The sequence below is a fragment of the Oncorhynchus mykiss genome, chromosome 8, assembly GCF_057628025.1.
Source record: "Oncorhynchus mykiss isolate SJ-2025 chromosome 8, ASM5762802v1, whole genome shotgun sequence".
NCBI lineage: Eukaryota > Metazoa > Chordata > Actinopteri > Salmoniformes > Salmonidae > Oncorhynchus > Oncorhynchus mykiss.
Window position 1 is genome coordinate 10709806 of NC_143029.1, and position 25685 is coordinate 10735490.

General features: G+C 39.6%; 1 protein-coding gene across 1 annotated transcript; it reads right to left on the bottom strand.

Annotated features, from left to right (window-relative positions):
- Positions 1-4377: 4377 nt before the first annotated feature.
- Positions 4378-23699, bottom strand: LOC110529351 (protein phosphatase 1 regulatory subunit 14B). Its single transcript, XM_021611487.3, has 4 exons — positions 21127-23699; positions 12293-12373; positions 11977-12009; positions 4378-5931 (listed from the first exon to the last, which is right to left on the bottom strand). The coding sequence occupies exons 1-4, from the start codon at positions 21313-21315 to the stop codon at positions 5869-5871; spliced, it is 366 nt and encodes a 121-aa protein (XP_021467162.1). The 5' UTR covers positions 21316-23699; the 3' UTR covers positions 4378-5868.
- Positions 23700-25685: the final 1986 nt, after the last annotated feature.

Consider the following 25685-nt stretch of genomic DNA (forward strand, 5'->3'; position numbering starts at 1 on the left):
CACCGGCCAAAGGCCTGTGACATGACCAGGCAAAAGGGCCATTGGAGGAGCACCCTTTTCAAATGGAACAGTAATCTGAGCCACTCTGTCATGTTGTCAACAAGGCAGCATAGTGCATCGTCCAGAAACATAGTTGTCATTGGGAAGGCAGATTTTTACCAAAAGCAAACCCTTTTGCATGTGAAAACAAAGAAGCGTACCTCGTGCTTAATTACGTCACTTTTGTTTTAAGGCGACTTCCCGAGTGCTTTAAACCGGGCATCTGGCCCGAACGGTTCCAAAACTAATGCAATTAACTTTCGCCCTATGCAAAACACAATTACCCGGGCGCCTGAGCCAAATTAATCGAATCCCCTCATGGCACCTGAGCCAGATTCACCGAATACCCTCATGGCACCCGAGCCAGATTCATTGAATACCCTCATGGCACCTGAGCCAGATTCACCGAATACCCTCATGGCACCTGAGCCAGATTCATTGAATACCCTCATGGCACCCGAGCCAGATTCACCGAATACCCTCATGGCACCTGAGCCAGATTCACCGAATACCCTCATGGCACCTGAGCCAGATTCATTGAATACCCTCATGGCACCCGAGCCAGATTCATCGAATACCCTCATGGCACCCGAGCCAGATTCATCGAATACCCTCAATCTTTCTAGGTTCACACTATCCTTCCACTCTTTCTTGGCAGGCGTAACATGCAGGTCAAAATACAGTTGGGGCTCTACTGGATTGGAATGTGAAAACATTAAGAGAAAGAGGAGAGATATTCTGAACTTCAGAAGCCAGCACACAGTTCACTAATAATGCAGTGCAGCCTGTAATACTGAAAAAATATATAAACGCAACATGCAACAATTTCAATGATTTTACTGAGTTACAGTTCATATCAGGAAATCTGTCAATTGAAATCAGTTCATTAGGCCCTAATCTATGGATTTCACATGACTGGGCAGGTGTGCTGCCATGGGCGGTTCTGGCTCCCAAGTGGGTGGGCCAGGCCCAGCCAATCAGAATGAATTTTTCCTCTAAAAAGGACTTTATTATTTACAGAAATAATCCTCAGTTTCATCAGCTGTCCAGGTGGCTGGTCTCAGACTATCCAACAGGTGAAGAAGCTGGATGTGGAGGTCCTGGGCTGGCGCGGTTACACGTAGTCTGCGGCTGTGAGGCCGGTTGGACGTACTGCCAAGTTCTCTAAAACTACATTGGAGGTGGCTTATGGTAGAGAAATTAACATTTAATTATCTGGCAAACGCTCTGGTGGACATTCCTGCAGTCGTCATGCCAATTGCACGATCCCTCAAAACTTAAGACGTTTGTGGCATTGTGTTGTGTCAAAAAACTGCACATTTTAGAGTGGCCTTTTACTGTCCCCAGCACAAGGTGCACCTGTGTAATGATCATGCTGTTTAATCAGCTTCTTGATATGCCACACCTGTCAGGTCGATGGATTATCTTGGCAAATAAGAAATGCTCACTTACAGGGACAATACATACAATTTGAGAGAAATACGTTTTTTTGTGCATATGGAAACTTTCTGGGATCTTTTATTTCAGCACATAAGACCAACACTTTACATTATGTGTTTATAGTTTTGTTCAATATATTTAAATATTTTAATATATATATAATATTTAAATATTATATTATATTATAAGTCAGTTAAAGAACTTCTTCAGGGTGGGTGGGTTCCCTGTGGGACGGTTGAGCTAACGTAGACTAATGTGATTAGCATAAGGATAAAAGTAACAAGTACATTTCCCAGGACATAGACATATCTGATATTGCCAGAAAGCTGACATTCCTGTTAATCTAACTACACTGTCCAATTTACAGTAGTTATTACAGTGAAATGATACCATGCCATTGTTTGAAGAGAGTGCACAGTTTTGAACATGAAAAGTTATTAATAAACAAATTAGGCACATTTGGGCAGTCATGACTACATTTTGAACAGAAATGCGATGGTTCATTGGATTAATGTAAAACTTTGCACATACACTGCTGCCATCTAGTGGACAAAATCTAAATTGCAACTGGGCTGGAATAATACATTATGGCCTTTAATTTCAAAGATGATGGTAAAAAAAAACTTTTTTTTTTCTTTGTATCATCTATTATCAGATCTAATGTGTTATATTTTCGTACATTCCTTTCACATTTCCACAAACTTCAAAGTGTTTCCTGTACCAAGAATACCAAGAATATGCATATCCTTGCTTCAGGGACTGAGCTACAGGAAGTTAGATTTGGGTATGTAATTTTAGGCGAAAATTGAAAAAAAGGGGTGGATCCTTAAGAGGTTGTTAAGAACAAATTCTTATTTACAATGACTGCCTACCGGGGAACAGTGGGTTAACTGCCTTGTTCAGGGGCAGAACAACAGCTTTTTTACTTTGTCAGCTCGGGAATTTGATCCAGCAACCTTTTGGTTACTAGCCCAATGCTCTAACCACTAGGCTACCTGCCGGGAAAACACTATTTTTCTTTAATTTGACTGTTTTCCACCCAACAACCTTCAAAAAGGGTATTTGCCACCCCTTGTATCCAACTGCATCCATCTTTCCCTGAAGTGTAACTCCCGATCACTCCTCCATGGTTAGATAAGAGCCGTTGAAATGTATCTGTCAAAGATAGACAGTCATGTACAGTAACTACAGTAAGGAGAGAGATACAGTATGGTTAGGAGAAAAATACACCAAGAAGAAAGATATTACACTCTTATCCAGTTAGGGAAACAGTCTATATAGGCCATATCATTTTGTGAAGGTATGCTCTTTACTGTAATATGATACAATATATAAAACGGTATATACTGTATGTGATATTATGTGATATTATAAAACACAAAAAAAACACGCTCATTTGTATCAGTTGGTGGTTGTTGAGGTGGTCGTTGGCTAACTTGTAATCCCTGGATTACAATTGTCTGTCAACTGCTGTAAGGTGTTGAATTATGAGCTGGGCGATAAACCATATTCCCTTACATTTTATTTGTGTTCAGGAAATAGGTTTTAAAAAGGGCAGTAGAAAAGAAGAAAAAAAAAGAGTCAGAAAATGCAATATAATATATAAACTAATTCAATGGTAAGAACATTTGGGAGTAGATTGAACCTGCCTCAAATTAAATAAATTACGTTTATTTAAATATTTGTATTGTCACAAACACTGGATATGTGCAGTGAAATGTGTTGTTTTACAGATAGGTGCAGTGAAATGTGTTGTTTTACAGATAGGTGCAGTGAAATGTGTTGTTTTAGACAGGTGCAGTGAAATGTGTTGTTTTACAGATAGGTGCAGTGAAATGTGCTGTTTTAGACAGGTGCAGTGAAATGTGTTGTTTTAGACAGGTGCAGTGAAATGTGTTGTTTTACAGATAGGTGCAGTGAAATGTGTTGTTTTACAGATAGGTGCAGTGAAATGTGTTGCTTTAGACAGGTACAGTGAAATGTGTTGTTTTAGACAGGTGCAGTGAAATGTGTTGTTTTAGACAGGTACAGTGAAATGTGTTGTTTTAGACAGGTGCAGTGAAATGTGTTGTTTTACAGATAGGTGCAGTGAAATGTGCTGTTTTAGACAGGTGCAGTGAAATGTGTTGTTTTACAGATAGGTGCAGTGAAATGTGTTGTTTTACAGATAGGTGCAGTGAAATGTGTTGTTTTAGACAGGTGCAGTAAAATGTGTTGTTTTACAGATAGGTGCAGTGAAATGTGTTGTTTTACAGATATGTGCAGTGAAATGTGTTGTTTTACAGATAGGTGCAGTGAAATGTGTTGTTTTACAGATAGGTGCAGTGAAATATGTTGTTTTAGACAGGTGCAGTGAAATGTGTTGTTTTACAGATAGGGGCAGTGAAATGTGTTGTTTTACAGATAGGGGCAGTGAAATGTGTTGTTTTACAGATAGGTGCAGTGAAATGTGCTGTTTTAGACAGGTACAGTGAAATGTGTTGTTTTACAGATAGGGGCAGTGAAATGTGTTGTTTTACAGATAGGTGCAGTGAAATGTGTTGTTTTAGACAGGTGCAGTGAAATGTGTTGTTTTACAGATAGGTGCAGTGAAATGTGTTGTTTTACAGATAGGTGCAGTGAAATGTGTTGTTTTACAGATAGGTGCAGTGAAATGTGCTGTTTTAGACAGGTGCAGTGAAATGTGTTGTTTTACAGATAGGCGCAGTGAAATGTGTTGTTTAACAGGGTCAGCCATAGTAGTACAGCGTCCCTGGATCAATTTAAGGTTAAGTGCCTTGCTCAAGTACACAGACACATTTTTCACCTTGCCGGCTCGAATACTCGAACTCGCCATCTTTTGGTTACTGGCTTAACGCTCTGCTACCTTCTGCCCTGAAGAATGTCAAAACTCTGATATGCTTCCACTGATTTATTGAAATTCACAAAGAGAAAAAGTTTCGATCCCCCCCATTGGGATCTTTAGCGGATCCAAGGCTCGTCGACATTCTGTGATGCCTAACTGCCCTTTTATGGATTGAAGTGAATTTGTTTTAGGTGATATTTTCCAGAATATCATAGGTAACATCACAGTACACATATTTTCAATTGGAGATCACATTTGAAATTCCGATGTAACAGTTAATGAGAGCACTGCCTCTTTTAAAACAATACTTTAAGATAAACAAAAGTATTAGTAACCATATTTACAGTACTGTCATGACATTGGCCTGGGGGATTGGTTTATGACAGTCCAACCCTTTTTCCTCTCTCTACCCTACTGAGGTTACATTTGCAAAACTCTTGGTTAACATAGAGATTCTGCCTGCCCACGTGAAGAGACAGAGGTTGAAAACTATGAAACACAACCCTTTTCTCCCTTTCTATATAAAGACTGTTCCGCCCGCTAGGGACGTTTTCCTTTATGACGTAATTTGTAATCAAGTTATGATTAATTGTGTGTATGTGTAATTCTGTGTGATTAGTTAGGTATTTAGTAAATAAATAATTAAACCCAATTTTGTATTGCTGATTCAAATTGTTAGCCAGGGTTCATGCAGATAACTAAGAATCTACAACTTTCAGATGAGACTGAATTAAGGTGATGATTAATGTTGACTGCTATTGATGTAAAATATTACTAGGTCTTTAAAAGTTTATTCGGAAGATAACAGCTCTATAAATATTATTTTGTGGTGCCTGACTCTCTAGTTAATTACATTTACATGATTAGCTCAATCAGGCGATATTAATATAGAATAGCATATCATATTACTGAATCCGGCATAGCCAAAGTCACGACAGTACATTCTTGGGCTAGTCATAGCAGGGGATTCATCAGAGAAAACATTTCAGAAAAAATTCAGAAAAAATAAAAAAGAATGTCAACATAAGCTGTGATCTGATTATTCAAAATGCCAGAAGTGTCCATTAACACCGAAGAACATAACAAACCAGGCCATGGTGAATTGGTGAACCATTCTGTAACATAACAGTGAAAAACATCGACATAAACGATAGACTGGATAATCCATCAACACTAGACTGGATCTCTCATTCTACTTCAGAGGCAACTGATACCAAGAGGTGTTTGAATCTAGTAGGACATCTCTATGCTATATTACGTCATATTTAAACTCAGTTTTACACAGATGCCCCATTGGAAGACCCACCAGGCTTATGTGAGTAAGACATGTATGGTATCAAATGGTCCTAATAATATAAGGTCAGGACGGACTGGCCATGGGGACCCTCTTTGACAAGTGCTGCCAACCACTAATATAGACACTGATAGTGCAGATTGTGGATACATAAGGATATATCTAGATACATGAGGACTGTCACTGTACACACATCCACAGCTACAGGTGAGAGACAATGGTGTCTCATTTCACATGGTCCAACTTTTGTTCATTTTTTCAGGGACATCTTGCGAAGTCCCTTCATACGATACAGCAAGCCGTCGATGAAGTCCTGTCAGGAAACAGTAGAGAAGATGTGAGCGAGAGGTGGTAATTCTGTTTACAGGTTAACCAGTCAATACGTGCATGCACAACACAGTTTTAGGTGTGTTTATGGAAACTTAGTGGAAGTATATCTCACATGTTGTGGTTGTAAGAGTCATTTTGATAGGGTGTATGTTTGGGTTTGTTTTTGGGCTGTCACTTCTCACCACTAGAGAGCAGTCTCACGAGGGTAAGGGGTTGTGTGGTGGGGTCAGGTAAACAAGTAGCAGTCGTGTATGGGTCAACGGAAGATTCACCGTTTTTTAGCGCACATCACAAGATAATAATCAAACGTTTAGGGGCTGCTTATATTTGTCCTGTTACACACTGGTACAAGTGTCAGTGTGTCGTGGAAAGGTGTTTCTTCATATCCCAACTCCCCCTGAGACACCCGCAGGGAGTGGGGTCACGGCCAGGGTCACCGTTGTCCAGCGCCCCTGGAGCAGTTGGGTTTTCACCTTGTCGGCTCTGGAATTCAAACCACCAACCTTTAGGTTACTGGTCCAACGCTCTAACCTCGAGGCTATCTGCCTCCCGTTAGAAAGATTGCCTGTATCATTGGATTATTCATTAAACGGTGCCTCACCCACCCATCATTAGCGTGTCAATAACAGTTTCCACATCCTTCATGAATCAAGTAGATAACTTTGAAATAGCCAATACCGTGGTAGTTACTATGTCAGGCTTTTCCTTTCTCTCAGCTGAATGTGCATGGGGCTCAGAGTGAAGCTGTTTAGGGGTGGATGGCTCATAAAATGACTGGAATGGAGTGTAATGGCTATGAATGGAGTGTAATGGCTATGAATGGAGTGTAATGGCTATGAATGGAGTGTAATGGCTATGAATGGAGTGTAATGGCTATGAATGGAGTGTAATGGCTATGAATGGAGTGTAATGTCTATGAATGGAGTGTAATGTCTATGAATGGAGTGTAATGTCTATGAATGGAGTGTAATGTCTATGAATGGAGTGTAATGTCTATGAATGGAGTGTAATGGCTATGAATGGAGTGTAATGTCTATGAATGGAGTGTAATGGCTATGAATGGAGTGTAATGTCTATGAATGGAGTGTAATGTCTATGAATGGAGTGTAATGGCTATGAATGGAGTGTAATGTCTATGAATGGAGTGTAATGGCTATGAATGGAGTGTAATGTCTATGAATGGAGTGTAATGGCTATGAATGGAGTGTAATGTCTATGAATGGAGTGTAATGTCTATGAATGGAGTGTAATGTCTATGAATGGAGTGTAATGGCTATGAATGGAGTGTAATGGCTATGAATGGAGTGTAATGTCTATGAATGGAGTGTAATGGCTATGAATGGAGTGTAATGTCTATGAATGGAGTGTAATGTCTATGAATGGAGTGTAATGGCTATGAATGGAGTGTAATGTCTATGAATGGAGTGTAATGTCTATGAATGGAGTGTAATGGCTATGAATGGAGTGTAATGTCTATGAATGGAGTGTAATGTCTATGAATGGAGTGTAATGGCTATGAATGGAGTGTAATGTCTATGAATGGAGTGTAATGGCTATGAATGGAGTGTAATGTCTATGAATGGAGTGTAATGTCTATGAATGGAGTGTAATGGCTATGAATGGAGTGTAATGTCTATGAATGGAGTGTAATGTCTATGAATGGAGTGTAATGGCTATGAATGGAGTGTAATGGCTATGAATGGAGTGTAATGTCTATGAATGGAGTGTAATGTCTATGAATGGAGTGTAATGGCTATGAATGGAGTGTAATGGCTATGAATGGAGTGTAATGGCTATGAATGGAGTGTAATGTCTATGAATGGAGTGTAATGTCTATGAATGGAGTGTAATGTCTATGAATGGAGTGTAATGGCTATGAATGGAGTGTAATGGCTATGAATGGAGTGTAATGGCTATGAATGGAGTGTAATGGCTATGAATGGAGTGTAATGTCTATGAATGGAGTGTAATGTCTATGAATGGAGTGTAATGGCTATGAATGGAGTGTAATGTCTATGAATGGAGTGTAATGTCTATGAATGGAGTGTAATGGCTATGAATGGAGTGTAATGGCTATGAATGGAGTGTAATGTCTATGAATGGAGTGTAATGTCTATGAATGGAGTGTAATGGCTATGAATGGAGTGTAATGGCTATGAATGGAGTGTAATGTCTATGAATGGAGTGTAATGGCTATGAATGGAGTGTAATGGCTATGAATGGAGTGTAATGTCTATGAATGGAGTGTAATGGCTATGAATGGAGTGTAATGTCTATGAATGGAGTGTAATGTCTATGAATGGAGTGTAATGTCTATGAATGGAGTGTAATGGCTATGAATGGAGTGTAATGTCTATGAATGGAGTGTAATGTCTATGAATGGAGTGTAATGGCTATGAATGGAGTGTAATGGCTATGAATGGAGTGTAATGGCTATGAATGGAGTGTAATGGCTATGAATGGAGTGTAATGGCTATGAATGGAGTGTAATGGCTATGAATGGAGTGTAATGTCTATGAATGGAGTGTAATGGCTATGAATGGAGTGTAATGTCTATGAATGGAGTGTAATGTCTATGAATGGAGTGTAATGTCTATGAATGGAGTGTAATGGCTATGAATGGAGTGTAATGTCTATGAATGGAGTGTAATGGCTATGAATGGAGTGTAATGGCTATGAATGGAGTGTAATGTCTATGAATGGAGTGTAATGTCTATGAATGGAGTGTAATGTCTATGAATGGAGTGTAATGGCTATGAATGGAGTGTAATGTCTATGAATGGAGTGTAATGTCTATGAATGGAGTGTAATGGCTATGAATGGAGTGTAATGGCTATGAATGGAGTGTAATGGCTATGAATGGAGTGTAATGGCTATGAATGGAGTGTAATGTCTATGAATGGAGTGTAATGTCTATGAATGGAGTGTAATGGCTATGAATGGAGTGTAATGTCTATGAATGGAGTGTAATGTCTATGAATGGAGTGTAATGGCTATGAATGGAGTGTAATGTCTATGAATGGAGTGTAATGGCTATGAATGGAGTGTAATGGCTATGAATGGAGTGTAATGTCTATGAATGGAGTGTAATGGCTATGAATGGAGTGTAATGGCTATGAATGGAGTGTAATGGCTATGAATGGAGTGTAATGGCTATGAATGGAGTGTAATGGCTATGAATGGAGTGTAATGTCTATGAATGGAGTGTAATGTCTATGAATGGAGTGTAATGGCTATGAATGGAGTGTAATGGCTATGAATGGAGTGTAATGGCTATGAATGGAGTGTAATGGCTATGAATGGAGTGTAATGTCTATGAATGGAGTGTAATGTCTATGAATGGAGTGTAATGGCTATGAATGGAGTGTAATGTCTATGAATGGAGTGTAATGTCTATGAATGGAGTGTAATGGCTATGAATGGAGTGTAATGTCTATGAATGGAGTGTAATGGCTATGAATGGAGTGTAATGGCTATGAATGGAGTGTAATGTCTATGAATGGAGTGTAATGGCTATGAATGGAGTGTAATGGCTATGAATGGAGTGTAATGGCTATGAATGGAGTGTAATGTCTATGAATGGAGTGTAATGGCTATGAATGGAGTGTAATGGCTATGAATGGAGTGTAATGGCTATGAATGGAGTGTAATGGCTATGAATGGAGTGTAATGTCTATGAATGGAGTGTAATGGCTATGAATGGAGTGTAATGTCTATGAATGGAGTGTAATGGCTATGAATGGAGTGTAATGGCTATGAATGGAGTGTAATGTCTATGAATGGAGTGTAATGGCTATGAATGGAGTGTAATGTCTATGAATGGAGTGTAATGGCTATGAATGGAGTGTAATGGCTATGAATGGAGTGTAATGGCTATGAATGGAGTGTAATGTCTATGAATGGAGTGTAATGTCTATGAATGGAGTGTAATGTCTATGAATGGAGTGTAATGGCTATGAATGGAGTGTAATGTCTATGAATGGAGTGTAATGTCTATGAATGGAGTGTAATGTCTATGAATGGAGTGTAATGGCTATGAATGGAGTGTAATGGCTATGAATGGAGTGTAATGGCTATGAATGGAGTGTAATGGCTATGAATGGAGTGTAATGTCTATGAATGGAGTGTAATGTCTATGAATGGAGTGTAATGGCTATGAATGGAGTGTAATGGCTATGAATGGAGTGTAATGGCTATGAATGGAGTGTAATGGCTATGAATGGAGTGTAATGGCTATGAATGGAGTGTAATGGCTATGAATGGAGTGTAATGTCTATGAATGGAGTGTAATGTCTATGAATGGAGTGTAATGTCTATGAATGGAGTGTAATGTCTATGAATGGAGTGTAATGTCTATGAATGGAGTGTAATGTCTATGAATGGAGTGTAATGTCTATGAATGGAGTGTAATGGCTATGAATGGAGTGTAATGTCTATGAATGGAGTGTAATGGCTATGAATGGAGTGTAATGTCTATGAATGGAGTGTAATGTCTATGAATGGAGTGTAATGTCTATGAATGGAGTGTAATGTCTATGAATGGAGTGTAATGGCTATGAATGGAGTGTAATGTCTATGAATGGAGTGTAATGGCTATGAATGGAGTGTAATGGCTATGAATGGAGTGTAATGTCTATGAATGGAGTGTAATGGCTATGAATGGAGTGTAATGGCTATGAATGGAGTGTAATGGCTATGAATGGAGTGTAATGGCTATGAATGGAGTGTAATGGCTATGAATGGAGTGTAATGTCTATGAATGGAGTGTAATGTCTATGAATGGAGTGTAATGTCTATGAATGGAGTGTAATGTCTATGAATGGAGTGTAATGTCTATGAATGGAGTGTAATGTCTATGAATGGAGTGTAATGTCTATGAATGGAGTGTAATGGCTATGAATGGAGTGTAATGTCTATGAATGGAGTGTAATGGCTATGAATGGAGTGTAATGTCTATGAATGGAGTGTAATGTCTATGAATGGAGTGTAATGTCTATGAATGGAGTGTAATGTCTATGAATGGAGTGTAATGTCTATGAATGGAGTGTAATGTCTATGAATGGAGTGTAATGGCTATGAATGGAGTGTAATGTCTATGAATGGAGTGTAATGTCTATGAATGGAGTGTAATGTCTATGAATGGAGTGTAATGGCTATGAATGGAGTGTAATGTCTATGAATGGAGTGTAATGTCTATGAATGGAGTGTAATGTCTATGAATGGAGTGTAATGTCTATGAATGGAGTGTAATGGCTATGAATGGAGTGTAATGGCTATGAATGGAGTGTAATGGCTATGAATGGAGTGTAATGGCTATGAATGGAGTGTAATGGCTATGAATGGAGTGTAATGGCTATGAATGGAGTGTAATGTCTATGAATGGAGTGTAATGGCTATGAATGGAGTGTAATGGCTATGAATGGAGTGTAATGGCTATGAATGGAGTGTAATGGCTATGAATGGAGTGTAATGGCTATGAATGGAGTGTAATGGCTATGAATGGAGTGTAATGGCTATGAATGGAGTGTAATGTCTATGAATGGAGTGTAATGTCTATGAATGGAGTGTAATGTCTATGAATGGAGTGTAATGTCTATGAATGGAGTGTAATGTCTATGAATGGAGTGTAATGTCTATGAATGGAGTGTAATGTCTATGAATGGAGTGTAATGTCTATGAATGGAGTGTAATGTCTATGAATGGAGTGTAATGTCTATGAATGGAGTGTAATGTCTATGAATGGAGTGTAATGGCTATGAATGGAGTGTAATGGCTATGAATGGAGTGTAATGGCTATGAATGGAGTGTAATGGCTATGAATGGAGTGTAATGTCTATGAATGGAGTGTAATGGCTATGAATGGAGTGTAATGTCTATGAATGGAGTGTAATGGAATAGTATCAAACACGTGTTTGATACTATTCCATTCCGGACATTATTATGAGACGTCCTCCCATCTGCAGCCTAACTACATTATCAAATCCAAAGGGCCTTGCCTCTCAATGCAATTTGTTTGGTGCTCCCTTACCTCTTTGGGCTTGTCACAGTCTTGAAGAAGGTCCTGTAGAAATAGACATGGGAAACCATGAACCCTTTCACTCTGACTCTTTATTAAAAATCACAAGGTGTTTCTGACAGATTTAGAACAGGGTTGAAATAGCTTTAGTTCTCGTTCAAATAGTTTGAGCGTTTGGTTGAGCCTGTCAATGCCAGATGGGCTGAGTTTTGCACTTTGGGGACTGTTCCAATGCCAGCCAAATTCAATTAAGCACAGCTACAGTATTTGCAGGAATATGAATAGTATTTGTACACAGGTCTGAATAGACCAAGGATTTTGAGCTCACATGTAGCTTTGCTCTCTGTTCTGCGTCTGATAGATCCAGCAACTCATCCATGTCAATTTCTAACTCTGGAATATCCTCCTCCTGAAAGAAAGGCAAAACACAAACAAAGAGAGAACTGGAATAAAACAAGAACCCAAATGTCAACAAGATAACTCTCCATTTATTCTAATAATACATTTAACCAATGAAAAAAAGGCTATTCTGAGTCTGAATGTCCTCTCTGTCAACTGTACACTAATGTATTTCTTCATCCAGAATATACATTCTGAGAAAGGGCATCCGTTGCTTTCTCACTCAACCATTTTCATGAACTTGATTGTTGATGGATGAACACACACAACGATCACTGTGAAATGAACAAAGCAAATAAAAACATTCCCTTTTTTTCCCCTCCTTTTTTTGTTGTTGGTTGCCAGCAGATTTCCATGTTGATAGGAAGTGATAGCATTTTTGTGACCCACACAGTCACGCACAGATAATAGTTCAGACACTTAGTCTTTTGTGTTGACGGCCAACAAGCACAACATTCCCTGGCATACACTGGGCTTTGGTGGACCACAGTTGTCCCACTAATCATGCAGCCACAGCTACCAAAGAGCCAATGACATACTTTAAAAGTAAATAACCACAAAAAAGAAAACATATTGTGCACCTATAACTCTACAATTCCCATTCACACTGTTCTGCCATTTTAATATCAATGAACTATCGCAAACTTCTGACATAATGTGGATGGTAGATCTCCAGGAAGAGGTTTAGGCATAGAGAGGGCTAATAGATCATAAGATTTACCCAGAGAACACTTTCCCTTGCAAATTAGCTTCCATTGAAATGATCCTTAGTTTTCAAGGATCATTTCATGAGTATGTTGGCCTATACTAGTAAATCTGTTCCCTATTGTACCTACCTACAATTTGTCTAATGAGACAAAATGGCTGCCGATCCTGACAGTAGAAGATGGGAAATGACTGTTGACATCATTAATGAGTGGGGAAACAGCCAGGAAACCAAAACACAAGTGCACCTAATGTTCCCTGCACACTTACGCAAAGACAAAAAGGTTCTTATTCTACGCAGCAGAATGTTTTGGTCTAATTAATGCATGAAGATCATTTGTCATTTGTGTTGAGATGTTGCTTTTCAACAGCATTAGGGAGGATAATGGAGAAAATGGGTTGGGCTCTGAAATGGTTTTCAAGAACCGCAATCATGAGTACAGTGCATACATTTTTCAAACCTCAAAATGACTTTGCAACTTATTTAGAGCTGCATTTCAACTGACAAACAGGCTAATTATAAAGCTCTTCATTTACAGTTGTCATCTCCTGCATTATGGTACCTTTTTGTTGTACCATTCCAGAACAGGAAATTGTGGGCAAGAAGGAAGTTAGGCCTTGCCCTGTTTGTTCTCTGTTAGGTTGAGATAAAACAGGGATGCTTTCCAAAATACATTCTAGCTTATTGTAGTGACATTTTTTATCAACTTTAACTTCCTTTATTTTTTCTCTTAGTTCGTTCCACTAACTGAGAAGGCATCAAGGAGCAAACACATATTCTGCCCAATAGAAAATATAGTTATAGACCAATGAGGGTAGTACGCTACAGAGGATAGTGCTTCAATCAATCAGAGGGTAGTACTTCCTGCCATCCAGGACCTGTCTACTTCTTCCATTTAAGAATGATGGAGGCCACTGTGTTCTTGGGGACCTTCAATGCTGCATAATTTATTTGCCACCCTTCCCCAGATCTGTGGCTCGAATTCCTTCGAACTCATGGCTTGGTTTTTGCTCTGACATGCACTGTCAACTTATGCACTGGACCTTATATAGACAGGTGTGTGCTTTTCCAAATAATTTCTAATCAGTTGAATTTAACACAGGTGTACTCCAATCAAGTTGTAGAAACATCTCAAGAATGATCAATGGAAACAGGATACACATGAGTTCAATTTTGAGTCTCATAGCAAAGGGTCTGAATACTTATGTAAATAATGTATCTGTTTTTCAATTTTAATAAATTAGCAAAAATGTGGAAAAAGTGAAGGGGTTTGAATCATTTCCAAATGCACTGTACATATTACCTCAAATACCTCGACTAACATCTATCCCCGCACATTGACTCGGTACCCCCTGTATATAGCTTCGTTGTTGTTAATTTATTGTGTACCTTTTTTTATTTTTTATTTTTTTTACTTTGGTTTATTATTATTTCTACTTTTTTTTTGTAAATATATTCTTACTTAAAAAAAAAAATGGTTGGTTAAGGGATTGTAAGGAAGCATTTCACAGTAAGGTCTACATCGCATGTGACAAATAATGTTTGATTTGATGAATGGGTGTACTTTTTGTCCCCTTTGGAAGTGGAACTAAATGCAGTCCCTCATCTAAATCTACAAGACAGCCTATTCCGCTGACACGGCAGCCTTTAGCGTCACAACTCTGGAAAGCCAGAACAAGCTTGTCAGCAACAGTCAGACTCTTAGAAGTAATGATCATAAAACGAGGACAAGGAAAATCATTAGGCTATAAAGCTAGATAAGGCTAACCCTGTGAGCTAAATGGGCCATTATCCCTTAAATGCAATACATTAGCTAATGTTTTCTATTGTATGACCTTGGAGCTTTAAAAGTTATGTTCACCCCTCCTGTGGTAAACTTCAGATGTAGGATCTTATTTTGAGCCAATTTGTTAGAGCAGGAAAATAATCTTGCAGCAACAGGAAATGTGAATTATATTGTGGATTATAATTTTTGGACATTTTTGTAGGGGTTGATTCATTTTTCATTAGTGCAAATCAAGTCAAATTTCTAAGTAAAAATGACAAATGTTAGAAACCTTTTTAAAACTCAAATACACTACAAGTTTGCAAGTCCTGATTGGCAGGAAAATTATCAGTGTGAGAGTGATCAAATTAAGATCCTACATCTGTAGTTGTCCATTAAACTCCATTCTAATCCACACAATGACACCTCTTTATACAGTGCCTTGCGAAAGTATTCGGCCCCCTTGAACTTTGCGACCTTTTGCCACATTTCAGGCTTCAAACATAAAGATATAAAACTGTATTTTTTTGTGAAGAATCAACAACAAGTGGGACACAATCATGAAGTGGAACGACATTTATTGGATATTTCAAACTTTTTTAACAAATCAAAAACTGAAAAATTGGGCGTGCAAAATTATTCAGCCCCCTTAAGTTAATACTTTGTAGCGCCACCTTTTGCTGCGATTACAGCTGTAAGTCGCTTGGGGTATGTCTCTATCAGTTTTGCACATCGAGAGACTGACATTTTTTCCCATTCCTCCTTGCAAAACAGCTCGAGCTCAGTGAGGTTGGATGGAGAGCATTTGTGAACAGCAGTTTTCAGTTCTTTCCACAGATTCTCGATTGAATTCAGGTCTGGACTTTGACTTGGCCATTCTAACACCTGGATATGTTTATTTTTGAACCATTCCATTGTAGATTTTGCTTTATGTTTTGGATCATTGTCTTGTTGGAAGACAAATCTCCATCCCAATCCCAGTGCCTTGCAAAAGTATTCGGACCCCTTGAACTTTGCGACCTTTTGCCACATTTCAGGCTTCAAACATAAAGATATAAAACTGTATTTTTTTTGTGAAGAATCAACAACAAGTGGGACACAATCATGAAGTGGAACGACATTTATTGGATATTTAAAACTTTTTTAACAAATCAAAAACTGAAAAACTGGGTGTGCAAAATTATTCAGCCCCTTTACTTTCAGTGCAGCAAACTCTCTCCAGAAGTTCAGTGAGGATCTCTGAATGATCCAATGTTGACCTAAATGACTAATGATGATAAATACAATCCACCTGTGTGTAATCAAGTCTCCGTATAAATGCACCTGCACTGTGATAGTCTCAGAGGTCCATTAAAAGCGCAGAGAGCATCATGAAGAACAAGGAACACACCAGGCAGGTCCGAGATACTGTTGTGAAGAAGTTTAAAGCCGGATTTGGATACAAAAAGATTTCCCAAGCTTTAAACATCCCAAGGAGCACTGTGCAAGCGATAATATTGAAATGGAAGGAGTATCAGACCACTGCAAATCTACCAAGACCTGGTCGTCCCTCTAAATTTTCAGCTCATACAAGGAGAAGACTGATCAGAGATGCAGCCAAGAGGCCCATGATCACTCTGGATGAACTGCAGAGATCTACAGCTGAGGTGGGAGACTCTGTCCATAGGACAACAATCAGTCGTATATTGCACAAATCTTTCCTTTATGGAAGAGTGGCAAGAAGAAAGCAATTTCTTAAAGATTTCCATAAAAAGTGTTGTTTAAAGTTTTCCACAAGCCACCTGGGAGACACACCAAACATGTGGAAGAAGGTGCTCTGGTCAGATGAAACCAAAATTGAACTTTTTGGCAACAATGCAAAACGTTATGTTTGGCGTAAAAGCAACACAGCTCATCACCCTGAACACACCATCCCCACTGTCAAACATGGTGGTGGCAGCATCATGGTTTGGGCCTGCTTTTCTTCAGCAGGGACAGGGAAGATGGTTAAAATTGATGGGAAGATGGATGGAGCCAAATACAGGACCATTCTGGAAGAAAACCTGATGGAGTCTGCAAAAGACCTGAGACTGGGACGGAGATTTGTCTTCCAACAAGACAATGATCCAAAACATAAAGCAAAATCTACAATGGAATGGTTCAAAAATAAACATATCCAGGTGTTAGAATGGCCAAGTCAAAGTCCAGACCTGAATCCAATCGAGAATCTGTGGAAAGAACTGAAAACTGCTGTTCACAAATGCTCTCCATCCAACCTCACTGAGCTCGAGCTGTTTTGCAAGGAGGAATGGGAAAAAATGTCAGTCTCTCGATGTGCAAAACTGATAGAGACATACCCCAAGCGACTTACAGCTGTAATCGCAGCAAAAGGTGGCGCTACAAAGTATTAACTTAAGGGGGCTGAATAATTTTGCACACCCAATTTTTCAGTTTTTGATTTGTTAAAAAAGTTTAAAATATCCAATAAATGTCGTTCCACTTCATGATTGTGTCCCACTTGTTGTTGATTCTTCACAAAAAAAAACAATGCTACTTAATATAATGTTTACATATCCTACATTATTCATCTCATATGTATACGTATATACTGTACTCTATATCATCTACTGCATCTTTATGTAATACATGTATCACTAGCAACTTTAAACTATGGCACTTTGTTTACATACTCATCTCATATGTATATACTGTACTCGATACCATCTACTGCATCTTGCCTATGCCGCTCTGTACCATCACTCATTCATATATCTATATGTACATATTCTTTATCCCTTTACACTTGTGTGTATAAGGTAGTAGTTTTGGAATTGTTAGCTAGATTACTCGTTGGTTATTACTGCATTGTCGGAACTAGAAGCTCAAGCATTTCGCTACACTCGCATTAACATCTGCTAACCATGTGTATGTGACAAATAAAAATTGATTTGATTTATAGGTATAGTACAGGGGTTCCAATTAAGGTATTTTGGCAGCTGATGCTTAAGGTGATCAGTCTCTACACAGTACCCCAACATCAATTTGATCATGTGGGCAGATGTCAACATCTCTTAACTTCCTCTTCCATTACCCACCTTTCAGGCACAGTCACATCTTCCTATAACACCCTGTATTGCTTTTATCCAGTGGGGTATTTCGACACAGACGCCTAGGGTCATGTGTTTTATTATTGAAGGTTATTCCTTAATTCACGTGTGGTTCCAGGGGTAGACTTTATCGGTAGCTTGATATCTTTTTTTTGCAATTTTTCTCTTTAAAACACACATTGTATTACAAACCCTGTGGAATTGAACAACAGCTAGGACTAGTTTCATAGATTGTGTTTATGCGGCCTGTATGTACCATCCCTGACTGCATTCAACACCATACACTCATCATCGGTACTCTATAATCTGAAACCAACTATTACTAAACCATTAAAGCTCAGGTTATATAATTTAGAGGGAAATTAGTTTAGGTATTGGGAAGCCAATGTCATTCACCGTGTGAAGCTAAGAGAAGGTTTAAGCACAAATAGCTGAGAAATTAAGCTGATTTCCAGAATATTAATCAAGTCAAGAATCTTTGAGCAAGAAATGTTCAGTGCATTTATCTACACTGTGGGCAAACATGTTAAATCTTGGTAGGCTAACTGGAGGTAATCGCTTACCTGCCGTAGCATGCAGAGAGGATTTACTCTGCAGGGGGAAGTCAATAAGTCAGCCATTTTGTTTTTTGGAATGAACCCCACACACAAAAAAAGAATGTGACCTCTGACCTGTGTGTTAGTGGAAGCTTAAACCACCTTTGTGGCATACTGGAGGGTAATGGATATGTTTCTGCTTCTACAATGTTTTCCTTTTAGTTTAGTGAACATCAATAAAGTCCAGATTACTTTTGTTTTTCCCCCCATAGCAAACCACTTCAGACCTTCCTCGTATCACTTGGCAAGCTCCTTTACTCAATTCCTACTTTCTTTCCACTGGCATAAATCCAATAGAACACACGTACTGACTGCTACTTGGGAAAATGCTGCAGTATTAACTCAATGAGTAAAAAGTAGATTGTTATTATCTTTTCATCTTTCCATCCTTTCTCAATCATGTATGAACTATTTCTAACCTCAGTGTCTTGGAAAATAATAATGCTATCTGATCATTTATCATGAATGCAGTGAGGGTCCAATCCCTCAGATCTGGCTAGGTCATCCTGGAGAATGTCAAGATTAAATGACTTTGTCTTGATTTGAACCCACAACACAGTCTGTTGTACACTACTTTGGTATTTCCATTAATATAGGAACAAAGAAACAACTATTTCAGAGACAACAATGAGTGCCTACCAGGGACGAAATATCAAGGAAACCTTCTAGAAAATGAACAATATTCTTTTGAAGGAATATGCTAATAAGCTGGTGGTGATTTCTCAGGCCAGTTCACTGTACTTCTCCTCCCATACAAATGTGAGGCCTTACACTGTGAAAGCAGCTTCAGTTTTAATACTCAACTTTTATCTTTCAATCAGAGCTACTGGACATGGTGTTTGTACTAAAGATGCAAATGTAAGATGTATTTCATGGATTCTATTATTGATTATGTAAAATATTTTTGACCACCACTGTACTATACAGTGCATTGTATTGCAACATACCACCCTGCATCCCACTGCTGGCTTGCTTCTGAAGCTAAGCAGGGTTGGTCCTTGTCAGTCCTTGGATGGGACACCAGATGCTGCTGGAAGTGGTGTTGGAGGGCCAGTAGGAGGCACTCTTTACTCAGGTCTAAAAAAAATATTCCAATTCCCCAGGGCAGTGATTGGGGACACTACTCTGTGTAGGGTGCCGTCTTTTGGATGGGACGTTAAACGGGTGTCCTGACTCTCTGAGGTCATTAAAGATCCCATGGTACTTATCGTAAGAGTAGGGGTGTTGACCCTGGTGTCCTGGCTAAATTCCCAAGCTGTCACCTAATCATCCCCAGCTTACAATTGGCTCATCCCCCTCCTCTCCCCTGTAACTATTCCCCAGGTCGTTGCTGTAAATGAGAACGTGTTCTCAGTCAACTTACCTTGTTAAATAAAATAAATTGTTTCAGGCCAACTTTTATTATGGACTTTCTTACAATGGGGGCAAAGGGGACATTGGATGGGGGCAAAGGGGACATTGGATGGGGGCAAAGGGGACATTGGATGGGGGCAAAGGGGACATTGGATGGGGGCAAAGGGGACATTGGATGGGGGCCAGCACACCGACTCTATTGTCACCCACGCTGCTGGTCATATGACGCCTTAGTTGAACCCTGACTAGGCCCCTTTCTCTCTCAAACACTGGGTTCTTTAGCCACCAGTTATTTACTTCCATATAGGCTTCACTGGCTAAGGGACAACTGTGTCCCAAGGTCATGTGAAAAAAGACAGCGTTCCTGACAATGACCTCCAGGAGGGTAAAGTAGAAATAAAAGAATTCTAGAGAACTTTAGCTACAGTACTTCACTTACAGTGCATGTGATGTTAGACTATTTATAACGGAAGTTGGTTTAATGGGTCACAAAATATGAATATGTGTATACTGATATGTGTTAATCAAATCAAATCAAAATTATCCTAATGTTAGGATTGATTGAGGATAAACTGATCCTGGATATGTTTCCACAGGCATCTACAGTATCTTGTATCATCTATATATCTTCTATATATGGTCTATCTATCATCTATCTATCGTCTATCTATCGACTATCTTCTATCTCCCAAAACAAAAGGTTTACGGTTCACTGACAAGGAGCCAAAACTGGAGCCCAAATTTTAGTTTCCATTGCATTTCCTAGGGGCCCGGTAATCAAATTGCCACAGCTGAGGTTATAATTGGACCGAGCTCCCTCTGGTTCCGGGACTAATTATTTGAGTCAATCAAGTCTTCATACTTAGCCTCACTCAGCCTCATTCAGGTTCCCAATTCAGTTTGTCTGCTCTGGAAACGCACAGAGAAATATCCCAAGATAGCTAGATTCTGTCACAACATGAAATAACCAAAGTACTGAACTTTATCTCCTTCTCTCTATCCTCTCTAACAAGGGAGCACCATCCCCTCTTCCCTCACCTCTCCTAAACTCTGTTTCTCCCCTTCTCTACCAGGCAACTGTTGCTATGGGAGCTCCCTTGTCTAAACTAAAGCTTGCTTACTTTACCATTATATTTACATCATGCCCTAATAAGATACTGGTCCAAGACTAGTTTTTGATATATTACACCACAATGGTGAAGATCAACACTGGTGTAAAAGGAGCTGACCTTAAATCAGAAGATAGCTTAAACTCACCTCACAGTCGAACAGGAGATGCAGCTGCCCGTCAATCCACTCCTCGATGTCCAGCCTCTTTTGCAGGTCCTTGCGGTTGTACTTGACCGTGAGTTTTCCCAGTCTGCGTTGAGGAGGCTCCTCTTCCGCCTTCTCCTCACCTGGGGTTTGGAACAAGACCCTGTGCTGGGGACCCGGTTGGGTGGACATGCCTCTGTCTGTCTGTCTGTCTGTCTGTCTGTCTGGCTGTCTGTCTGTCTGTCTGTCTGCAATGATGTCTGTCTGTCTGCAATGATGTCTGTCTGTCTGCAATGATGTCTGTCTGTCTGTCTGCACTGCTGTCTGTTTGGCTTCCTCTTATGCTCTCTCATCTGTGTATTCCTACTTCCAAACCCCCTCTGTATCTCTCTCTATCTCTATGGCCTCCTCTCTTTCTCCCTCTGCCCTGCTTTCCCTTCTCTCTGTCATTTCCTCCTACTTTCTCCGGGGCTCCCTCTTTGACTCCACCCTTCCCCCTCTCGCTCTCCCTCTCTCTCTCTCTCTCTCTCTCTCTCTCTCTCTCTCTCTCTCGCCACTCTCCCCTCTCAGTCTCCTCCTCCTTTGCCTTGCGTGCCCTCTTCTTCTTTAATTTCCTATCCTCTTCCTCGCTCCTCTTACACTCTCCTCTTCGTCTCCCATCTTCCTCTCTCCTCTCTTTATCCCTGTCGATTTACTTTTTTATTTTCTGCCTCTGTCTGACTGTCTCTCGCCTTTGCTCTGTACATGGTAAGAGTGCAAATGCTTTCCTTTCCTTTTTGTGTGTGTGTTTGTGTGTGTGTCAAACCCACAACACGGGGAGTTTTTGACAGATGGCTTGCTGCCCTTATTTCGAAAATACATTTAAAAATATACAGTATTGCAGAGTACTTTTTGCAAGTCATCTATCTGCTTGAGAAAGAAAACATTTGCATTGTAAATTATAATTTACCTTCCTTTTTCCATATATTCACTGTGAATGGAATCCACGACTCTTTCCCCCACAGTGAAATTATTTGAAGGGGAAGGAGAACAACAGCAATGAAAGCCAACAACAAATTCTGAACCCACATCAATGCATAACTGACCAAATAATGAAATACAAACATTGGAATTTTGAATTCCGTAGTGAGTGTGGAACATGTGAAAAACATATTGTTGTCTATCAATAATGACAAGCTACCTGGGTCTGACAACTTGGATGGAAAATTACTGAGGATGATAGTGGATGATATTGCCACTCTTATTTGCCATCTCCTTAATCTCAGCCTACAAGAAAGTGTGCGCCCTCAGGCTTGGAGGGAAGCAAAAGTCATTCCGCTACCCAAGAATAGCAAACCACCCTTTACTGGCTCAAACAATCGACCAATCAGCCTGTTACCAACCCTTAGTAAACTTTTGGAAAAAATTGTGTTTAGCCAGATCCAATGCCATTTCACAGTAAACAAATTAAAAACAGATTTTCAGCACGCATATACGGATGGGGATTCAACAAGTATGGACGGCACGTACACAAATGACCGATGATTGGCTGAGAGAAATGTATAATAAAACAATTGTGGGAGCTGTTTTGTTAGTGCAGCTTTTAACATTATCAATCAACTATCTGTTGCTGGAAAAACGTATGTGTTACGGCTTTACATCCCCTGCCCTGCTATATTGTGAATTGAGAGGTACCAGTCTAACAGAACACAGAGGGTGTTCTTTTATGGAAGCCTCTCCAACATAATCCAGGTATAGTCAGGAATTCCCCAGGGCAGCTGTCTAGGCCTCTTACTTTTTTCAATCTTCACTAATGACCTGACACTGGCTCTGAGTAAAGGCTATGTGTCTATGTGTGCTGATGACTCAACACTATATACGTCAGCTATCACAGCAAGTGAAATCACTGCATCATTTAACAAAGAGCTGCAGTCAGTTTCAGAATGGGTGGTAAGAAATAGGTTAGTCCTAAATATTCCCAAAACTACAAGCACTGCATTTGGGAAAATAAACCCTAAACCTCAACTAAATCTTGTCATGATAAGGTTGAGGAGAATAAACTGCTAGGAGTAACGCTTGATTGTAAACTGTCATGGTCAAAACACATTAATGCAACAGCAGCTAAGATGGGGAGAGGTCTGTCCATAATAAAATATGTTCTGCCTTCTTTGTTGCACCTGAACTACTGTCCAGTCGATTGGTCAGGTGTCACAAAGAGGGACTTATGAAAATGTAAATTGGCACAGATGAGGGCAGTATGGCTGGCCCTTAAATGTACACGGAGCTGACATTAACAATATGCATGTCAATCTCTCCTGGCTCAAGGTAAAGGAGAGATTGACTTAATCCATTCTTGTATTTGTGAGAGGTATTGACATGTTGAATGCACCGAGCTGTCTGTTTAAACTACTAGCACACAGCTCAGACACCCATGCACGCCCCACAAGACATGCCACAAGAGGTCTCTTCACAGTCCCCAAGTCCAGAACAGACTATGCGAGGCGCACAGTACTACATAGAGACATGACTACATGGAACTCTATTCCATATTAAGTATCTGATGCAGCAGTAGAATCAGATTAAAAAAACTGATGAAAATACACCTTATGGAATAGCGGGGACTGTGAAGAGACACACACAAAGGCACACACACACACACACACACACACACACACACACACACACACACACACACACACACACAATAACATACAATAACACACAATAACATATGCTCTATACCTACACCTGCATTGCTTGCTGTTTGGAGTTTTAGGCTGGGTTTCTGTACAGCACTTTGAGATATCAGCTGATGTACAAAGGTCTATATTAATAAATTTGATTTGATATACACGTACACATTGATTTTGTATTGTAGATACAGTTGAAGTCTGAAGTTTACATACACCTTAGCCAAATACATTTAAATGCAGTTTTTCACAAGTCCTGACATTTAATCCAAGTAAAAATTCCAGTTAGTATCACCACTTTATTTATAGAATGTGAAATGTCAAAATAATAGTAGAGAGAATGATTTATTTCAGCTTTTATTTCTTTCATCACATTCCCAGTGGGTCAGAAATTAAGACATTCAATTAGTATTTGGTAGCATTGCCTTTAAATTGTTTAACTTGGGTCAAAGGTTTTGGGTAGCGTTCCACAAGCTTCCCACAATAAGTTGGGTGAATTTTGGCCCGTTCCTCCTGCCAGAGCTGGTGTAACTGAATCAGGCCTCCTTGCTCGCACAAGCTTTTTCAGTTCTGCCAACAAATGTTCTATAGGATTGAGGTCAAGGCTTTGTGATGGCCACTCCAATACCTTGACTTTGTTGTCCTTAAGCCATTTTGCCACAACTTTGGAAGTATGCTTGGGGTCATTGTCCATTTGGAAGACCCATTTGCGACCAAGATTTAACTTCCGGACTGATGTCTTGAGATGTTGCTTGAATATTTCCACATAATTTTCCTCCCGCATGATGCCATCCCTTTTGTGAAGTGGACCAGACCCTGCTGCAGCAAAGCACCCCACAACATGATGCTGCCACCCCTGGGCTTCACGGTTTGGATGGTGTTCTTCGGCTTGCAAGCCTCCCCTTTTTCCTCCAAACATAACAATGGTCATTATGGCCAAACAGTTCTATTTTTGTTTCATCAGACCAGAGGACATTTCTCCAAAAAGTACGATCTTTGTCCCCATGTGCAGTTGCAAACCGTGGTCTGTCTTTTTATGGTGGTTTTGGAGCAGTGGCTTCTAACTTGCAGAGCGGCCTTTCAGGTTATGTCGATATAGGACACATTTTACTGTGGATATAGATACTTTTGCACCTGTTTCCTCCAGCATCTTCACAAGGTCCTTTGCTGTTGTTCTGGGATTGATTTGCACTTTTTGCACCAAAGTACGCTCACCTCTAGGAGACAGAAGGCGTCTCCTTCCTGAGCGGTATGACAGCTGCGTGGTCCCATGGTGTTTATACTACAATTCTACATACTATTATACTGTTTGTACAGACGAACGTGGTACCTTCAGGCGTTTGGAAATTGCTCCCAAGGATGAACCAGACCTGTGGAGGTCTACAATTATTTTTCTGAGGTCTTGGCTGATTTCTTTTGATTTTCCCATGATGTCAAATAAAGAGGCACGGATTGGCCTTGAAATACATTAGCCTTGAAATAGATAGACACCTCCAAATGACTCAAATTATGTCAATTAGCCTATCAGAAGGCTAATGACATAATTTTCTGGAATTTTCCAAGCCGTTTAATGGCACAGTCAACTTAGTGTATGTAAACTTCTGGCCCACTGGAATTGTGATGCAGTGAATTATAAGTGAAATAATCTGTCTGTAAACAATTGTTGGAAAAATTACTTGTGTCATGCACAAGGTAGATGTCCTAACCGTCTTGCCAAAACTATAGTTTGTTAACAAGAAATTTGTGGAGTGGTTTAAAAATAAGTTTTAATGACTCCAACCTAAGTGTATGTAAACTTCTGACTGTATGTGGTAGTAGAGTAGTAGCCTGAGGGCACACACTTAATGTTTTGTGAAACGTGTTAAAATGTTACAACTGCCTTTTTGCTGGACC